The sequence below is a fragment of the Haliotis rubra genome, unplaced genomic scaffold (genome assembly GCF_003918875.1).
Source record: "Haliotis rubra isolate DU_JTF1 unplaced genomic scaffold, ASM391887v1 Scf468, whole genome shotgun sequence".
Taxonomy (NCBI): domain Eukaryota; kingdom Metazoa; phylum Mollusca; class Gastropoda; order Lepetellida; family Haliotidae; genus Haliotis; species Haliotis rubra.
In genome coordinates this window covers 589461-611213 of record NW_025767155.1, presented here as the reverse complement: position 1 = coordinate 611213, position 21753 = coordinate 589461, and the positions used below count along the sequence as shown (strand labels likewise).

General features: G+C 44.0%; 1 protein-coding gene across 1 annotated transcript in view; it reads right to left on the bottom strand.

Annotated features, from left to right (window-relative positions):
• Positions 1 to 1093: 1093 nt before the first annotated feature.
• The window catches only part of LOC124290516 (von Willebrand factor A domain-containing protein 3A-like), a 33826-nt gene continuing 13166 nt past the window's right edge, over positions 1094 to 21753 (bottom strand). The window contains 11 exon segments of the mRNA XM_046727261.1: positions 1094 to 2417; positions 3904 to 3953; positions 4135 to 4232; positions 4636 to 4762; positions 9130 to 9281; positions 9593 to 9737; positions 10105 to 10249; positions 19621 to 19763; positions 20378 to 20496; positions 20620 to 20717; positions 21195 to 21302. Coding sequence (XP_046583217.1) covers positions 2365 to 2417; positions 3904 to 3953; positions 4135 to 4232; positions 4636 to 4762; positions 9130 to 9281; positions 9593 to 9737; positions 10105 to 10249; positions 19621 to 19763; positions 20378 to 20496; positions 20620 to 20717; positions 21195 to 21302 — 1238 coding nt within the window. The 3' untranslated portion in view covers positions 1094 to 2364.

Below are 21753 nucleotides of genomic sequence, written 5' to 3'. Positions count from 1 at the left end.
CAAACTCGGGCCATAAATCAATGCGTTTTGTTTATGGTGTATAGCCTGATAGGTGTTAAGTTCAAATTGCATCAGTGATCGAAGTTGTGTATTGAATATTGTCATTAGCAGACAGGCAGGCAGACACATAGGTGTCACTAAAACAGACATTGAGTTTTGTCTGTGACAACGACATATCTATATCACAGTTAGAAATTCTGTCAACGCTAAATAATGACATTGCTTTTAAGTATCGAACTGAGAAAGTGACTAGGTAAGAAGAACGTGTGGTGAAATAGACAAATGAAAATTATTAAAACAGTTAAATCGGTAATCTACTGTCATAACATAAAAAGCTCGCGCCTGTGAAATATCAACAAAACATTAGAAAAATAGCTCACATCAAAGCCTTCACCGAGTATTCACCGCCAGTGTAGGTTTTCCGTCTTGAAATGTCGAACGCCTCACTGGTTGACACATAGCTGAGTAGATCTAGATCCTAACAAGGTTCTTTTATGTAATGAGTAGATTATTTACTATTTGTTTTGATTAGACTACTCCTGCTCACAACCTTATAATCCGGACATCCCGCTTCCAAGCTGTGCGAACCTATTTCACTGCGCATATGCTATGCAGCAGCCAAGCTACAGCAGAGCTGTTGAAACCACTTTTCATCCCAAGAGCTGGGATGAATTTAGTGATTCGTTTGAACTCCGATTTCATGGGGTTTTTCATCTCGTTTTTTTTTCAACTTTATAAGTTCAATTTGCATTTTTGATGATTTGTATCTGTAAGTCCATACCGAAAGGTATCAGAATCTGCAAAGTTGTGTTTTACGTTGCATGTGACCTTTAATAAAACAATAAGCTTCACACATTACACCCTTGTGGAAAACTGAACCAAGGTATTTAGTGTGACAAGCAAACACTTTAACCATAGAGGTGAGGTGAGGTGAAATTGGGTTTAACGTCGTGCTTGAGAATATTTCGCTCATATGATGACGTGCATGCATGTGTATGTGTATGTGCGGCTGCTTGTACTAGCCCAGACTGAAGCTGGTTTTATAGTGCTCTTTAACCATAGAGCTACCCGGATCAGATAAGAACACATGGTGCAAGTTTCAAGCTTTTATTAGCTCTCATCTATATAGATAGACATCAACAACTAACAGTTTAACAAGTATTCCCTCATTGCGGAGGGTTTGCATTGCAGTATCACCTTACCTGACAGTATCAAAATGTCTACTGTCTACTCTGCTGACAGTCTGCAAATAATGACTTGATTATAGACAGCAACTAGAAGTGCACTTGAGTCAAGGCAGTAACAGAAGGCAGGCAATCGGGTCAGAGTCACAAGAAGCTCTTTCATGTTAAGTTAATACATGTATTTTGTTTCCATTGTGTGTCAATATGGGGTCAAATAACACAAAAATATTCCGTTCACAAAATGATGAGTATGTTGTTATCCCCAAAAGTATTGTATTTCTGTATATGGTATAATAAATAGAGAGTTAAATTACAATTGTGTTGTCATTCCGGCACAATGCATTTCATAATGAAATAAAAATGTTTCCCTAAGTGAATTGATGAAATGGACAGGGGGTTGTTTGCTTGGCTGGACGAAGATGAAAACGACTCTTTATTTACTGCTGTTTATCTCAACATGTCACGTTTTTGTAGATCACATCACTCGGTCCCTTCAGCTTGATAATGTGAGAATCTACATCAAAACAAAACTACATACAATACACCAGAAGTTCTTACCCACAAAGTTGCATGTTTATATATATGCTCACTAGTATAATCTTAGACTCTGCAAGTAACAGGACCTTAAAAAAATCTGTTCATCTGAGGTCATCGGGAGTTACCTGCCCCTCAAACACCAATATAATATACACTCTATGTACAATAAATGGTAAGATTTACACTAAAATGTCAAAAATATCATTTTCATCTGTACATAATATGGAGTATAGTATTTAGTTATTCTATACAAATATTAATTGCAGTATCTGTATTCGCCATCAAACAAATGTTCCTAAATTCAAATGTTGTACATGAATTATATACAAATTCACAGCCATGAGAGCCTTCAAATCAAAATAAACGGATATAAAAGCATAACTTAAAATGTTCCTGAAATGTAACTACAAAACTGTTCCTGTTGTCACCATTGCTCTGTAAGGATCTTTCACCAAAGTTTCATCCTGGTGACGTCACAATGGCTCTTTATATCACTGGGCCTTTGCAAACAGGATTACTATAGCAACCAGGTTATGTCAATGGAAATGACTTCCATAGCAACAAGAGTGTAACTAGGTAACTGACTGGTGAGTGATCCGTGTAAAATGCTGATGCACCATTGACGTTGTTAGTGTGGCGTGTCCTATCTGGCAGCACTTCGAGGGCGGCCCGCCAGGAAGGGAGTGGAGGCCGTGACTGAAAGAGACATCCATCATAAATCATGTGTGTAATATGTGTCTGTTCATCATATGTGTGTCGTACATGTGTCTGTTCATCATTTAAAGTGTCCTACATGTGTCTGTATATCATTTAATGTGTCATACATGTGTCTGTTCATCGTATGTGTCATACATGTGTCTGTTCATCATTTAATGCATGTCATACATGTGTCAGTTCATCATATAATGCATGTCATACATGTGTCTGCTCATGATATGAGTGTCATACGTGTCTGTTCATAATATAATGCATGTCATACATGTGTCTGTTCATGATATGAGTGTCATACATTTGTCTGTTCATCATATAAGTGTCATGCATGTGTCTGTTTATCATATGGAGTGTCATACATGTGTCTGATCATCATATAATGTATGTCATACATGTGTCTGTTCATCATATAAATGAGTGTCATACATGTGTCTGTTCATCATATGAGGGTCATACATGTGTCTGTTCATATGAGTGTCATACATGTGTCTGTTCATCACATAATGCACGTCATACATGTGTCTGTTCATCACATAATGTGTCATACATGTGTCTGTTCATCATATAGTGAGTGTCATACATGTGTCTGTTCATGATACGAGTGTCATACATTTGTATGTTCATCATATAATGAATGTCATACATGTGTCTGTTCATCATATAATGCATGTCATACATGTGTCTGTTCATCATATAATGAGTGTCATACATGAGTCTGTTCATCATATGTGTCATACATGTGTCTGTTCATGAGATGAGAGTCATAGATTTGTCTGTTCATCATATGAGTGTCATACATGTGTCTGTTCATCATATAATGAGTGTCATACATGTGTCTGTTCATCATATAATGAGTGCCATACATGTGTCTTTTCATATACATGTGTCTGTTCATCATCTAATGCATGTAATACATGTGTCTGTTCATATTATATGTGTCATACATAGGTCTGTTCATCATATAATTAGTGTCATACATGTGTCTGTTCATCATATAATGAGTGTCATACATAGGTCTGTTCATCATATAATTAGTGTCATACATGTGTCTGTTCATCATATAATACATGTCATACATGTCGGTTCATCATCTAATGCATGTAATACATGTGTCTGTTCATCATATTATATGTGTCATACATGTGTCTGTTCGTCAAATAATGTGTTGTACATGTGTCTGTCCATCATTTAATGTGTCAAACATGTTTTGTTCATCATATAATGTGTGTCATACATTTGTCTGTTCATCATAAAGGTGGGGTTTGAATCCCCACATGGGTACAATGTGTGAACCCCATTTCTGGCGTCCCCCACCGTGATGTTGCTGGAATATTGCTAAAAGCGGCGTAAAACCAAACTCAGTCAGTCAGTCATCATAAAGGTGTTCACAGCAGAAGAGATTGACGCCTGACATGAGGCAAACAGGCCATGATAAAGTAATTTATAAATTACACTCCAGTGTTTATCTTACTTTTTTCACTGGATTTCTCTGAACCTGCTGCCTTGGCACTGTACAAAGCTCTGAAAAGAAAAACAGAACACATGTCAGGATTACAAAATCCCCATTTCATTAATCACAATGAAATTACTCTATCCAAATGTCAGTTTCATATTGAAACAAGTCAAGTTTATTACTGGTTGAATAGGGTTTCGAGGATAGATTTCAAAACATGCTGGAGTTAACAGTTGTGCGTGGACATACCTGAATGTTTTGCCCTGTGCTAGGTATTTCCTGGCCGTGGCGATCTCGTTAGCGAGCCGTCGCAAGTCATCTCCCTCAAACTTTGGGAGGTGGGGGTACTGGAATAGACATCATGGATGAAGAAGTGACGTACACTAAGTACATCAGCAGTATCATATTAACTTCACACTGATTCTGACTGTGTTAGTGTGAATTCACTGTTATGCAACAGTGCCTAGAACATAATGCACAAACTCTAATTCTCTCCAGTATTAAATGTAACACAAGCTAGTACTAGTCTGGAGCTAACAGGCAGTCTCTAACAAATGTTTCAAATTCTTTTTGCTGACCTCAGATTGCATGGGTCTGTGACTGTGTATCTCTGTACAACACAATGCCCCAGGACAAATCCCACCCACCCATATAATGCAATACCAATCTCTTACATCCAAACATCCAAATAATTAAACAGTAGGAATCTGTTAATTGAAGAAATACCAGTGGAATGGAGTTGGGACTTACCTCTGCATCTTGAAAACCCTCGGACAGAAGTTTGTGAGCAAATAAATGTGCATCGAAGTCTTCGTGACATCTGTGGTACCGGCCGCTAGTCTCTGTGGCCAGGAGGTGAAGGAAGCTGTTGGCTGTGCTGGGGAGGAGGACACAGATACAGCTATCATACATGTAGGTTTTAGGATTCTGTGATTATATACTTCATTTTAGTTTTTAGTTTTTGTAGCTGTTTAATGCCTCACCCAGTAATACCCCAGCTATATGATGGCCTGCCAGTGACTGATATCACAAGCAATGATCCACAAAGATGGTTGGTTAGTTGGTTGCTTAACGCCGCACTCAGCAATATTCCAGCTGCATGGCGGCAATCTGTAAATAATCGAGTCTGGACCAGACAATCCAGTGATCAGCATCATGAGTATCAATGTGTCAATCAAGTCAGCGAGCCAAACACCCGATCCCGTTAGTCGCCTCTTATGACAAGCATGGGTTCCTGAAGACCAATGCTAACCTGGATCTTCACAGGTCCTACAAAGTAACAGTTAAGTGACATGCATTGAACCAAGTCTGCAAGCCTGGCCAATCAAGCCAGTAAGTCACCACTTATAACAGGTGTAGGATGCTGGGGACCTAACCTGGAGTCCCTGTGTGGCTCACTCACCTGTCTGAGCCTGGCCAATCAAGCCAGTAAGTCACCACTTATAGCCAGTGTAAGATGCTGGGGACCTAACCTGGAGTCCCTGTGTGGCTCACTCACCTGTCTGAGTCTGACCAATCAAGCCAGTAAGTCACCACTTATAACCAGTGTAGGATGCTGGGAACCTAACCTGGAGTCCCTGTGTGGCTCACTCACCTGTCTGAGTCTGGCCAATCAAGCCAGTAAGTCACCACTTATAACCAGTGTAGGATGCTGGGGACCTAACCTGGAGTCCCTGTGTGGCTCACTCACCTGTCTGAGCCTGGCCAATCAAGCCAGTAAGTCACCACTTATAACAGGTGTAGGATGCTGGGGACCTAACCTGGAGTCCCTGTGTGGCTCACTCACCTGTCTGAGCCTGGCCAATCAAGCCAGTAAGTCACCACTTATAACCAGTGTAGGATGCTGGGGACCTAACCTGGAGTCCCTGTGTGGCTCACTCACCTGTCTGAGCCTGGCCAATCAAGCCAGTAAGTCACCACTTATAACCAGTGTAGGATGCTGGGGACCTAACCTGGAGTCCCTGTGTGGCTCACTCACCTGTCTGAGCCTGGCCAATCAAGCCAGTAAGTCACCACTTATAACAAGTGTAGGATGCTGGGGACCTAACCTGGAGTCCCTGTGTGGCTCACTCACCTGTCTGAGTCTGACCAATCAAGCCAGTAAGTCACCACTTATAACCAGTGTAGGATGCTGGGGACCTAACCTGGAGTCCCTGTGTGGCTCACTCACCTGTCTGAGCCTGGCCAATCAAGCCAGTAAGTCACCACTTATAACAGGTGTAGGATGCTGGGGACCTAACCTGGAGTCCCTGTGTGGCTCACTCACCTGTCTGAGCCTGGCCAATCAAGCCAGTAAGTCACCACTTATAACCAGTGTAGGATGCTGGGGACCTAACCTGGAGTCCCTGTGTGGCTCACTCACCTGTCTGAGCCTGGCCAATCAAGCCAGTAAGTCACCACTTATAACCTGTGTAGGATGCTGGGGACCCTAACCTGGAGTCCCTGTGTGGCTCACTCACCTGTCTGAGCCTGGCCAATCAAGCCAGTAAGTCACCACTTATAACAAGTGTGGGATGCAGGGGACCTAACCTGGAGTCCCTGTGTGGCTCACTCACCTGTCTGAGCCTGGCCAATCAAGCCAGTAAGTCACCACTTATAACCAGTGTAGGATGCTGGGGACCTAACCTGGAGTCCCTGTGTGGCTCACTCACCTGTCTGAGCCTGGCCAATCAAGCCAGTAAGTCACCACTTATAACCAGTGTAGGATGCTGGGGACCTAACCTGGAGTCCCTGTGTGGCTCACTCACCTGTCTGAGCCTGGCCAATCAAGCCAGTAAGTCACCACTTATAACCAGTGTAGGATGCTGGGGACCCTAACCTGGAGTCCCTGTGTGGCTCACTCACCTGTCTGAGCCTGGCCAATCAAGCTAGTAAGTCACCACTTATAACCAGTGTAGGATGCTGGGGACCTAACCTGGAGTCCCTGTGTGGCTCACTCACCTGTCTGAGCCTGGCCAATCAAGCCAGTAAGTCACCACTTATGACCAGTGTAGGATGCTGGGGACCTAACCTGGAGTCCCTGTGTGGCTCACTCACCTGTCTGAGCCTGGCCAATCAAGCCAGTAAGTCACCACTTGTAACCAGTATAGGATGCTGGGGACCTAACCTGGAGTCCCTGTGTGGCTCACTCACCTGTCTGAGCCTGGCCAATCAAGCCAGTAAGTCACCACTTATAACCAGTGTAGGATGCTGGGGACCTAACCTGGAGTCCCTGTGTGGCTCGACCACCTGTCTGAGCCTGGCCAATCAAGCCAGTAAGTCACCACTTATGACCAGTGTAGGATGCTGGGGACCTAACCTGGAGTCCCTGTGTGGCTCACTCACCTGTCTGAGCCTGGCCAATCAAGCCAGTAAGTCACCACTTGTAACCAGTATAGGATGCTGGGGACCTAACCTGGAGTCCCTGTGTGGCTCACTCACCTGTCTGAGCCTGGCCAATCAAGCCAGTAAGTCACCACTTGTAACCAGTATAGGATGCTGGGGACCTAACCTGGAGTCCCTGTGTGGCTCACTCACCTGTCTGAGCCTGGCCAATCAAGCCAGTAAGTCACCACTTATAACCAGTGTAGGATGCTGGGGACCTAACCTGGAGTCCCTGTGTGGCTCACTCACCTGTCTGAGCCTGGCCAATCAAGCCAGTAAGTCACCACTTATGACCAGTGTAGGATGCTGGGGACCTAACCTGGAGTCCCTGTGTGGCTCACTCACCTGTCTGAGCCTGGCCAATCAAGCCAGTAAGTCACCACTTATGACCAGTGTAGGATGCTGGGGACCTAACCTGGAGTCCCTGTGTGGCTCACTCACCTGTTTGAGCCTGGCCAATCAAGCCAGTAAGTCACCACTTGTAACCAGTATAGGATGCTGGGGACCTAACCTGGAGTCCCTGTGTGGCTCACTCACCTGTCTGAGCCTGGCTAATCAAGCCAGTAAGTCACCACTTATAACAAGTGTAGGATGCTGGGGACCTAACCTGGAGTCCCTGTGTGGCTCACTCACCTGTCTGAGCCTGGCCAATCAAGCCAGTAAGTCACCACTTATAACCAGTGTAGGATGCTGGGGACCTAACCTGGAGTCCCTGTGTGGCTCACTCACCTGTCTGAGCCTGGCCAATCAAGCTAGTAAGTCACCACTTATAACAAGTGTAGGATGCTGGGGACCTAACCTGGAGTCCCTGTGTGGCTCACTCACCTGTCTGAGCCTGGCCAATCAAGCCAGTAAGTCACCACTTATAACCAGTGTAGGATGCTGGGGACCTAACCTGGAGTCCCTGTGTGGCTCACTCACCTGTCTGAGCCTGGCCAATCAAGCCAGTAAGTCACCACTTATAACCAGTGTAGGATGCTGGGGACCTAACCTGGAGTCCCTGTGTGGCTCACTCACCTGTCTGAGCCTGGCCAATCAAGCCAGTAAGTCACCACTTATGACCAGTGTAGGATGCTGGGGACCTAACCTGGAGTCCCTGTGTGGCTCACTCACCTGTCTGAGCCTGGCCAATCAAGCCAGTAAGTCACCACTTATAACCAGTGTAGGATGCTGGGGACCTAACCTGGAGTCCCTGTGTGGCTCACTCACCTGTCTGAGCCTGGCCAATCAAGCCAGTAAGTCACCACTTGTAACCAGTATAGGATGCTGGGGACCTAACCTGGAGTCCCTGTGTGGCTCACTCACCTGTCTGAGCCTGGCCAATCAAGCCAGTAAGTCACCACTTATAACCAGTGTAGGATGCTGGGGACCTAACCTGGAGTCCCTGTGTGGCTCACTCACCTGTCTGAGCCTGGCCAATCAAGCCAGTAAGTCACCACTTATAACCAGTGTAGGGTGCTTGGGACCTAACCTGGAGTCCCTGTGTGGCTCACTCACCTGTCTGAGCCTGGCCAATCAAGCCAGTAAGTCACCACTTATAACCAGTGTAGGATGCTGGGGACCTACCCCAGACTCACTGTGTGGCTCACTCACCTGTCTGAGCCTGGCCAATCAAGCCAGTAAGTCACCACTTATAACCAGTGTAGGATGCTGGGGACCTAACCTGGAGTCCCTGTGTGGCTCACTCACCTGTCTGAGCCTGGCTAATCAAGCCAGTAAGTCACCACTTGTAACTAGTGTAGGATGCTGGGGACCTAACCCAGACTCCCTGTGTGGCTCACTCACCTGTCTGAGCCTGGCCAACCAAGCCAGTAAGTCACCACTTGTAACCAGTATAGGAGGCTGGGGACCTAACCTTGAGTCCCTGTGTGGCTCACTCACCTGTCTGAGCACTTGAAGGAGATGGTGTTGACTGTGATTTGCCGATCTGAGTTCATTCGTCCGACCTCCTTCAGCACCAGAGCTGTACTGGTGTCAGGTTTCCCATCAGTCAACAGGTACACAGAGTCAATGTCAGGGTCACAGAACGCCAGCTGGAAGCAGGGGTCAACAGGTCATTTGACTAATAACAACTGAACCCATTCCAATCTTCAGAAAACTCAAATTGCTTCCTGCTACAGACACTTCCTTCATGATCAGGTATACAGCACTAAAACATGTAGTTAGGTAAAGATTCAGATGTTCCCAAGATTCAAACTCTGTTGTCGCAAACCTCAAGGGTACCACCACCCCTCTTAATTTCAGTAATGGATTTTTCATAAAGGCACCAACTCTGCACATGGGATGAGTTGTTTCATAAAGAAGAGGAAGAGAACATGAAACAACAGTTGCATCTAAGCCGTACCTGGAGGGCTTCCAGGGTACATGTGTTGCCCTCGGCAACCAGTTTGGATGTCCACTTGACTGCATCATGGCAGTTCTCTTCTGTAGGTTCCTGGATGCAGCTCTTCCACTTGGAACACGTCCCAGAAAAACTGATCAGGTTGAATCTAGACAAAGTATTCAGGATTAAAACAAAGAAAATAAAAATGCCTGTGCACTGACAACATAAGGTGAAAATAGCAAAGAACCTAACACCATGTTATATCACAACACATGAGAGCATATGATCAAACTAGGCTCTTTATGGTTTACAACCAACAATTATACCAATTCATTAAGTCATCTCTCAATGAATGAGTCGAAGAAATTATTACATTTGTGTGTGTATCATAATTTTATTCTATAAAAATAACTCCACATTTCACTTGGTCCTATTGTCGCACTTGTTAAATACACTACACATTTGTAATAATATCTATGCATCACAGTCAGTACATTATAACACATAATGAGTGATTGTCAAGACCGACTTACTTGATCCTGAGCCGATGCAGCTGTTCCCAGATGAGAGCGGCCATCTCCTTCTTCAGTTCATCCATGAAGGGATTCATGGAGCCCGAGGTGTCGATCAGCACCACACAACGCTTCTCGATGACCGACCCAAACACACGCCGGCTACCTACAACACATACAGTATCTCATCAGTGTCAAGTGGACTAGACTGACAGCAATGAAATTGGGTTCAGTTATTGAGATAATTCACTCATGATATTGTTTCATTTGGCAGACATATTTTAACATCGATAGAACAGAATGACAGTGTAGGACAAGAACATGACAGTCTATGACAAGAGCATCATAGTTAAGGGGCAGAACATGACAACGTCAGCAAAAACATGACAGTGTAGGACAAGAACATGACAGTGTAGGACAAGAACATGACAGTGAAGGACAAGAACATCATAGTTAAGGGGCAGAACATGACGTCAGCAAAAACATGACAGTGTAGGACAAGAACATGGCAGTGTAGGACAAGAACATGACAGTGTAGGACAAAAACATCATAGTTAAGGGGCAGAACATGACAACGTCAGCAAAAACATGGCAGTGTAGATCAAGAACATGACAGTGTAGGACAAGAGCATGGCAGTGTAGGACAAGAACATGACAGTGTAGGACAAGAACATCATAGTTAAGGGGCAGAACATGACAACGTCAGCAAAAACAAGACAGTGTAGGACAAGAACATGACAGTGTAGGACATGAACATGACAGTGTAGGACAAGAACATGACAGTGTAGTACAAGAACATAACAGTGTAGGACAAGAACATGACAGTGTAGGACAAGAGCATGACAGTGTATGACAAGAGCATCATAGTTAAGGGGCAGAACATGACGTCAGCAATAACATGACAGTGTAGGACAAGAACATGACAGTGTAGGACAAGAGCATGACAGTGTATGACAAGAGCATCATAGTTAAGGGGCAGAACATGACAACGTCAGCAAAAACATGACAGTGTAGGACAAGAACATAACAGTGTAGGACAAGAACATGACAAGAACATGACAGTGTAGGACAAGAACATGACAGTGTAGGACAAGAACATGACAGTGTAGGACAAGAACATCATAGTTAAGGGGCAGAACATGACAACGTCAGCAAAAACATGACAGTGTAGGACAAGAACATGACAGTGTAGGACAAGAACATGACAGTGTAGGACAAGAACATGACAGTGTAGGACAAGATCAAGACAGTGTATGACAAGAGCATCATAGTTAAGGGGCAGAACATGACAACGTCAGCAAAAACATGACAGTGTAGGACAAGAACATGACAGTGTATGACAAGAGCATCATAGTTAAGGGGCAGAACATGACGTCAGCAAAAACATGACAGTGTAGGACAAGAACATGACAAGGACAAGACATGACAGTGTAGGACAAGAACATGACAGTGTAGGACAAAAGCAACATGACAGTGTAGGACAAGAACATGACAGTGTAGGACAAGAACATGACACTGTAGGACAAGAACATGACAGTGTAGGACAAGAACATGACAACGTCAGGCAAAAACATGACATGACAGTGTCAGCAAAAACATGACAGTGTAGGACAAGAACATAACAGTGTAGGACAAGAGCATCATAGTTAAGGGGCAGAACATGACGTCAGTAAAAACATGACAGTGTAGGACAAGAACATGACAGTGTAGGACAAGAACATGACAGTGTAGGACAACAACATCATAGTTAAGGGGCAGAACATGACAACGTCAGCAAAAACATGACAGTGTAGGACAAGAACATGACAGTGTAGGACAAGAACATGACAGTGTAGGACAAGAACATGACAGTGTAGGACAAGATCATGACAGTGTATGACAAGAGCATCATAGTTAAGGGGCAGAACATGACAACGTCAGCAAAAACATGACAGTGTAGGACAAGAACATGACAGTGTATGACAAGAGCATCATAGTTAAGGGGCAGAACATGACGTCAGCAAAAACATGACAGTGTAGGACAAGAACATGACAGTGTAGGACAAGAACATGACAGCATAGGACAAGAGCATCATAGTTATGGAGCAGAACATGACAACGTCAGCAAAAACATGACAGTGTAGGACAAGAACATGACAGTGTAGGACAAGAGCATGACTGTAGGACCAGATTATAACAGTGTAGGACAAGAACATGACAGTTAAGAACAAGTACATGGCAGTGCATGACAAGAACATGACAGTGTAGGACAAGAACGTGACAGTGTAAGACAAGAACATGACAGTGTAGGACAAGAACATGACAGTGTAGGACAAGAACATGACAGTGTAGGACAAGAACATGACAGTGTAGGACAAGAACATCATAGTTAAGGAGCAGAACATGACAACGTCAGCAAAAATATGACAGTGTAGGACAAGAACATGACAGTGTAGGACAAGAACATGACAGTGTAGGACAAGAACATGACAGTGTAGGACAAGAACATGACAGTGGATGAAAAGAACATGACAGTGTAGGACAAGAACATGACTGTAGGACAAGAACATAACAGTGTAAGACAAGAGCATGACAGTGTAGGACAAGAGCATGACAGTGTAGGACAAGAATATGACAGTGTAGGACAAGAACATGACAGTGTAGGACAAGAGCATGACAGTGTAGGACAAGAATATGACAGTGTAGGACAAGAACATGACAGTGTAGGACAAGAACATGACTGTGCATGACAAGAATATGACAGTGTAGGACAAGAACATGACAGTGTAGGACAAGAACATGACTGTGCATGAAAAGAACATGAGAGTGTAGGACAAGAGCATGACAGTGAAGGACAAGAACATGACATGTGACAAAATGAAATTTTTAGAGTAAAATTAATATTTTATACTTATCCTGACTCATGCTTATTGCTTGTTTTCTTCTTCTGGCGAACCTAGTGGAACACGTGTATCTCCCAATTGAAGTTCCCTTCAATAAAAAATTACTCATTAGTACTCACCACGAGTAACCTCCCTTCCGCAAGCGCGGGAACGAGGGCGCCACCTGCCCCCATGTGCCTCACTCTCTCCTTATTTGTTTTGAGCCCGACACTTTATTTTTTCCGAAGAAATCCAAAGTGTTTAGTGGGGAGGACGGGAGGGCTTACTTCATGAGTCAGGATAAGTATAAAATATTAATTTTACTCTAAAAATTTCATATTTTTCCTTATCCTGACTCATGCTTATTGCTTGTAGAATCCGACGGAACAGGAGGTGGGATTATATATACTTTGGATTTTAATAATTAGTGATTTTGAACTGAGATAATTGTAATAACCCTATGGGAACTTCATAAAGGCACTGAACTGAAGAATTCCTGCTGTTAACTTATCAGCTGCCATATAAAGGATATTACAATTTTAGTGAAGATAATAAAAGTATATACAACATTAAGGTAAACTGAAGCCATTAATGTGATAGTATAAACTTCTGAGAGTTTATAGTGAATACTTTTATAATGAACCAAAGTATTAAGCTTACAATATGCATATATATAAGCTATAATAGTACTGTGCTTAAGAAATAATATAACTTAAGCTGTATAATAGTAACCAACTACTTAGAGTTTGTTAACTAATACATGTTATGAATTGAACATATGACTGAGCTTAAGGATTGATAACTTAAGCTGAACATATATATAATAGCAGAACTCCTAGGAGTTGAAAGCATATATATAGTATGATATAGAATCATAGTACTGCGCTTAAGATAATAAATTAACTTTAGCAACAATATATAGATAGCATGTAGCTATTAATACTGTTATCAGATAAGTATAAATCTGTAAGATAAACTTATCTTCTCCGTTGAACTGTCAACTGTTGAGCGAGGACCATGGGACCGAAATGGTGGATACCTGAGACATCCTTGGTGGTGATATCTCTCAGATAGTGGTTGGCAAACACCATATCGGATCTCAAAAAACATCCCTCCATAATGGTATTCAACGAGCAATTTCCATGTAGAGCGAGAGTTGATGCTAGCGCTCTAATTTCGTGAGGATTAGAAGCTCTTGGAGGGTCGAGTCCTGCAGCCTTGTAGGCTCGTAGTATGACAGTTCTGATCCAAATAGAAATCGTAGTACGCGACACTTCTGTCTGCGAAGCGGTGGATATAGGGATAAACAATCTTTTGAATTTCCCTCTACTATTCTTGGATCGTTGGAGATATAATTTCAGTGCACGTACAGGGCAAAGTGATAGGTCCATCGTATCATGCGGTCCAAGTATGGATGAGAGAGCTGGGACATTGAACAACCTGTCTGGTTGTTGATTTTTTACTATAAAATCCCAGCGGAGTCCCAGATGAGCGATGTTATGAGTATCATCAAAGCGTGTTCTCTCGTAATCCAAAGCGTGAATCTCAGACATCCTGGCGGCAGTAGCTAATGCTAACAGGAATAAGGTCTTGTGGGTCAGTGATTCAAACGAAGCAGATAACAATGGCTCATAAGCCTCACTCGTGAGGTGTTGGAGTACTATATTTAGATCCCAGGCTGGAGCGTGAAACTTCCGTTTCTGATCTTCCAATCGGAACGCTCGTAACAAAGCGAGTAACTCCGGTGTTTTGGTCAACTTGACGCCCGTTCTCATAGTTATGACAGAACTTAAGGCTGCAAGATAAGTGGACAAGGTTGAGCCTTTTAGATTCTTAGTTTGTCGTAGGTAACATAAGAAATCTGCCACTTGAGGATGTGTAGCATATCTGGCTGTAAATCCTTTCTTAGCAGCGTAATTGACAAAGCTGTGCCATTTGTCATCGCATACAAGTTACGAGTTGAGTTACGAGTGCAAAGCGTGACCGCTTTAGCCGCTCTGGCAGAATAACCTCTCTTATTCAAACATGCCTTGATACAATCCACACGTGAAGTTGGTATGCTTCTGGTGTCTTGTGCACTTGTTTGGTGTGCGGATGTATAAATAGATTGGTGCACAGTGGTAGCTGAAGTACTGGTTTTCCGATTCCTAGCATGAGATTTGGAAACCACGTTCAAGAGCCAGTATGGCGCGCGACCAAAATGAGATCGAGGCGCTTCGTTTGACTGATTTTCTGTAAGACTTGTGGGATTAACGCAGGAGGCGGGAAAGTGTACGCGTTGAGTCCCTCCCACGATATACTTAGTGCGTCCGTTGCCCATGCTAGTGGGTCTGGCACTGGCGATACGAAGGTTGTCAGTTGTTTGTTGAATCGAGTGGCAAATAGGTCTATCAGTGGAGATCCTATTTCCATGATTATTTGATTGAATATCTCTGTGTGGAGCATCCATTCTGTCGGCGACGGCTGGTGTGGCCGAGAGAGAGCGTCTGCTAAAACATTCTTTGCTCCTGGAATGTGGCAAGCTCTGACATGTATGTTTAGATTGTCGATTAAATCCAACAGTCTGAAACAACGATTGAGTAGATTCAATGATCTTGTTGAACCTTGTTTGTTCACATAAAACGCCACTGTTGAATTGTCTGTGTGAATCATCAACTGAGCGTTCTGTAGTAGGTTGCTCCAGTGACTTATGGCATTTATGACTGCTTGCATCTCTACCAGATTTATGTGACATTTGCTCTCTTGCTTGTTCCATAGGCCTGACGCTGTCCTGCCGGCAAGGTGGGCTCCCCCAACCTTTTAGTGACGCGTCTGCGTAGAGATGTGTTTTCGATTCCGGCTCTACTAAGGAGACGCCTGCGCAAACATTCAATCTCTTGGTCCACCAGAGTAGATGTGGTTTGACGTAATCTGGTAGACTGAACGGTAGAGGGTCCTCGAGATGAGCATTGATGAGGACTTGTAATGGATGCAATTGAAGCCTGCCTCTGAGTGTCAAGTCTTGAGCTGATGTGAGTAGTCCCAATAGGCTCTGCCACTGTCGTAGTGGTAACGGAGAGAGTAGGGCTTGGGGAATCAGTTGTTGGATCTTGATCCATCTGTCCTCCGGGACTACTACACGATTCTGAGCTGTAAGGAATCGTATACCTAGAAAATGCAGATCCTGCGTTGGTTCTAGGTCCGACTTGAGTAGATTTACTAACCAACCTAATTGAGTTAGTAACTTGATTATAAAGTTCAGCTGTAGTCTGAGACGCTGTGGATCTGGATCCACTTGTATACCGCCGTCTAGGTAAAATGCGCGCTCTGCAGACCTTGACGATGTAGGTATGAGACAACAGGCTTGGTTACTCTTGTGAACACCTAAGGGGCTGAAGTGATTCCGAAGGGAAGTACCTTCCATTGGTAATGTATGCCGTCTAGGATAAATCTTAGATATTTCCTTGAGATGGGATGAATCGGAATGTGTAGATATGCGTCTTGCAAATCTATGCTGGCCATGTAATCTAGTGGACGAATTAATTGCCGAAGTTGTGGTAAATGTATCATGCGAAACGTTGGTGGTTTGCATAGATATTCTCTGTTGAAGGTGCTCATGTTGTAAATGAGACGATACTTCTCCTTGGAATTCTTTTTCGGCACTAGGAAAACTGGGGAGTAGAAACCTGGTACGATGTTTCGTTGATCCAGAACTTCTAAGGCCTGTTTGTTTAGCAGAGACTGTACTGTTTCTCTTAACATAGGTAGTTGAGCCGGTTGAACGTTGAACCTTGGTGGGGTGACTGTTAACGGCGGCTTGGTCTTGAGTTGTATGAGATATCCGTGCTGTAGGATGTTGGATACATAAGGATCTTGTAGTATTCCCCAGTTTTCCCAGTGTAGTTGAAGACGTCCACCCACTTGAGAAGGTTGTACTGGAACGACTGGGGGTGGAAGACTCCAGTCGTTCCGAACCTGCCTTTCATCGCTTAAATCCACGGCCACCTCTGGATGATCTGCCTCTCGCTGATCCTCCTCTAAATTTGCTGTATGGGCTTACCTAAAAGAATCCTTGGGATTATTAGCAGCAGCTAGTTTCTTGTCCCGTGCTCTCTGTAGCCCTGAGAACTTAGACTTGCCCGAGTATCTCTGTGCTGACTGTTTAAAGGCGTTCGCTAAGGTATCCATGGATCTAATCATAAGTACCTCTCTGGAATCTTTAGATACTTCTTTGGAGACCTTGTTTATGTTGCCACCAAACAGAAAGGGCGATGACCATGGAGCTGTGTAAAGAGGCTCTGTGAATTGCTTATTCCAAGAGCAGGAGGCTAGTAGACCTTGCCTACGCGTCATGGTAGTAGTTTCAGTAAGCGCTGAAAGGTGTTCTGTAAGGAATTGGTGTAAAGGAATTGGAGCTGAATAGATCATTCTGTCTTCCTCATCTGTAGAATTCTTGAACTTGGTGATGAGAGTCTCATTAATAGTTCTAGACCTATTTAATCCGAAGAACATCCTCCTGGAAATGGTATCTAATTGGGCCAGTTTGCGATCGTCTACTCTGTAACCTCTAGACTTGGTATCCGAGATAAGTTGAAAGTTGTCATCAATATCCTGGGCCTTGAAAAAGGGTTCCATATTATGTCCAGCAAATTTCTTGGCATTGAAGACCGGTAAATGAGTAGATTGGGCTTTAGTGGATTTGGAGCAGGCTGTATCTAGTTTAGCTGGTACGGCTGCGATTGGGTCAATAGGAGGTAAGGTGATATAATCTACATCATCATCTTTCATCAAGTAAGTCTGAGTTGCATCCTCGTTCTTTGATGGGGAGGCAAGTTGTAATTCATCCACCATCCAATATCTTATCTCAGCATCTGAGAAAATGATACCATCCTCCTCTTCTGACTTATGGTCATATGTCGGAGTCCTAGATCTATGGGAAGATCTATGTGAGGACTGTGGAGAACGGACTGACGAGTGGCTAGTACTGTACGGAGACCTTGGAGAAGACATCCTTCGCGAAGGCTGGCAGCTTCGCGAACGGTGAGGGCTTCGCAAACGCTGTGGGCTTCTCGAACACTGGGGGCTTCTCGAACGCTGGGTGTTACGTGAACGCTGGGGGCTTCGCGAACGCTGGGGGCTTCGCAAAGCTCTTCTAGGCGAGGTAGAAATGGAACCACTTAGCCTTCAAGGCCCTTCAGCGAATGTCTCGAGTCAGTGTCCGAATCGACATGTGAGCGTTTGCTTCGCGAACGACCTCTGTGAATTACAAGGTGCGTGCTCGGCGAAGCGCTCCTTCTCCGCGAAGCCTCTCGCAATAGTTGAGGCTCTAGCTCCTTCGCGGAGGTGGCCTGGGACTTCCTACGCAAAGAGCTCGCTCCGGGCTGGGATGCCCTTCGCGGAGGCGCGTCTGTGGGCTCTGGGGCCCTACGCGAAGCCAAGGCGGGCTCTGGGGCCCTGTATGACTTAAAATGGGTTGGGCTCTGGGGCCCGTGGCTCTGGGGCCTCTGTAAACCGTAACGGTCTTCCATCAGCCTCATGATTTGGTTGACCAGGTCGTCTGAGGCGGTCTGCGCTGATGATGAGGGTTGTCTCTCTGCGACGGTGACGGGACCCTCAGTCAAAATTTCTGGTGACAGCGTAGGCATCTCTGGTTGTGTGTTAATCTGCGCGGATACCGGACGTTTCTTGTGACGAACCTCTGGAATGATAATCGGAATGTCATCATCATATAAGGCTAATTCTGTGACTGGTAAAATATCAGAGGCAAAATTATTAGATTTTGTAGACTTCCCTTTTGACGAAGTTGTAGACCTGGGTGTACGAAGCGTACGAGATGATATGGACGCTTTGCTAGTCTTAGACTGAGAAGACGACAGATCTTGAGACACAGGTCGCTTCTTGGACATAGCGGACTGCGTCCCACGCTTATCCCCCGAGGGAAACTCAGGCATGCCACCAGCCGGTGGCGGGTCGGCAGTCAACAGTTGACAGGGAACATTAATATGTGATCTATTAGCCATGACTGAGATTTGTTTACGAGATTTATCTGCCTTCCGTCTAAAAACGGAACATAAATATTTATCAAAGGCAGAAGTTGGTAAATTAATACAAAATTTACAATGAGAAACAAATGAACATGGAGTAATGCAACTAGGGCATTTTAAACGTGGGTCTGTCGCAGAGTAACGTAGTTTACAATCTGTGCAGATTCTCATTAACGTAAACTGCTGAACAAACACGGCGAACCGTTTTAAATGTGGGTCTGTCGCAGAGTAACGTAGTTTACAATCTGTGCAGATTCTCATTAACGTAAACTGCTGAACAAACACGGCAAACCGTGAATAAACAGCAGAAACACGACAAGGATACTAGTAACACCTCTATACTAAGTATAAGAGGTACTAAACTAAATATAAATAAAGGATATAGTGTGTTGGGAGACACAGGCGCTCTCACGTCCAGCTCACTGGGCGAAGAAGGAGAGAGTGAGGCACATGGGGGCAGGTGGCGCCCTCGTTCCCGCGCTTGCGGAAGGGAGGTTACTCGTGGTGAGTACTAATGAGTGATTTTTTATTGAAGGGAACTTCAATTGGGAGATACACGTGTTCCACTAGGTTCGCAAGAAGAAGAAGACAAGCAATAAGCATGAGTCAGGATAAGGAAAAATAGTATGTCAGTGTGTGACTATGATACATACCACTGAGAAGCCACTGTAGACGTTTGATGTACCGCCTCAGGACCTTCTCCAGCTGCTCCTCGTAGTCCTTCAGTTCGTGTGGCAGTAGTTGCAGGTGCTTGATGGTGCCCTTGATGTTGATGGAGGGGAAGATGTCACAGTATCTGCATGTACACAAGGTCACTGTCAGCATGTGATCATGCAAATCTATCAGCTTGACTGATGCAACTGGTGTAATAGTGTGGAACCATGTTCCAGTAGATGCCAGGTTCACCTGCATGTTATCTATTTTCTTAAAATAGGAACATAATGGTGTGAAAGCACTGTAGACACAAGCCATGGAAATCGGGACTGCAAAAAGTTACTAGTAATTCCGAAAAATGGATCCTGATGAGCAGACGTTGATACCAGATCCTCCTTCTGTGAAGGTGAGGTGTAATGGGGTTTAACTCAAGATTACAACACCTATATAGTGGGTATGTGCATATATGAGCATGTCTGACTGCCTTTCCTGATGAATACCAGTGCCACGCTGGAGTATAAAATGGATACCCCACTCAGACACACTATACTGACACCATGCTGAGCAGTAATTGTTTTAATAGCACCAGGCATGGAAACAACAACCATCTTTCGGTACTTGCAGGTGAGGATCAACCCCCCTAACCTTCTGCTGTTCACTGGACCAAGGAGGCGGTCTCTGTATGAGCAGATACTGAACCTCATCTCACTGTGGCTGTTATGGATGTCTCAAGTCAAATTACCACAAAGTACTTACTTTGCTGATACATTCTTGTGAAGTGACTTGACAGATTTCTCTTTGTGTTTACAGTCAGGGCCTGACACCATCTTGGCAAGGTCCAGCTTCAGTTTCCCAAGCCCAAATAATCGCAGCCACTAAACAGAACAAAGTAATCTAAAAGATGGATTTCAGAATGATGGTTGATTGTCAAGAACTGGGTGGTCCTTAACTTTCTTTGAGGAGTATATCTATGCAATACTTCTGTACATACAACATACCTCCTTAGATGAGATGGCATCCTCATTTTCAGGAATCTGGGTCCGACCAATGTTTTTCCTTTGAATCTTTGTGTTCTGATACTTGGTGTACACAGTACCTGCAACATACGATCAGATTTAACTTCCCATCAATGATGCACAATATCAGATTCATACTACGTACTAACACTTGTCAACCCAACCCAAACACAACCCACACAAATTTTGTTGTAGACTTAGCTAAGTTGATTGACAGATGCAAGAATTGATTAATGCAAGATGTATTTGAAAAAGGAATTAAAATAGCCAAAATTGTAATGGTAGATCCAGATGGGTGTGCAGAGGGTGTACAACACTTTTTCAGATACCGGTACCTTACATGTTAAGCCAGGTCAAAACCATCCAAGTCACTTTATGATACAAGCATGTGCCCTAGGCTTGGTTTTTTATGTGCCTAAACGTTTTGACAACATCTGAATAAATGTCAAATTTGGGGATTTATTTCTAGTAATCAAGCAAAAATCCTTTTTAAAAATTTGAATTTTATCTAACCAAATTCCTGTGACACATACAAGCCAGTTTGTACTGAGACTCACCCATGTCATGCTTGGTGTCCAAGAAAAAGGAGGCAGTCTGTATCTTACGGGGTGCCGTCTTCACTCTCTGCAGGGGATCTTTGGCCGACATGGGGCGGTCTCGCATTGCTGGATGGGGACAATGATAATAACAATAATAACCTAAACCCATTTATCATGTGACATATTCCATCCCAAAAAATGAATGCTAATGTCACTCAAGCTGTTACTATTCCAGGTCAGTGGATCAGTGCGCACAGTATCAGCATCCTCAAGTGAGTGTGAGCTAACTGAAGTCCACCCACCCACTCACTCACTCACTCCTTACATTCTTCAATAGCGCGCACTGGATACAGTGTCAACATATTGGCTTGACTAACTCCCCTTTAACTGGAAGGACATGAACTCACACAATGGAACTCCATACAGGAATGTTACCCTGGATATGAAGACATCTCTCATACCAGGAACATTAACTGGGGTGGAATAAGGGTAACAAGACATTAAATAATCTATAATGATAACAGCATATCTTAAATTCTCTGGAAAAGAGACCAGTATTGTCTACATGGTGGTTACT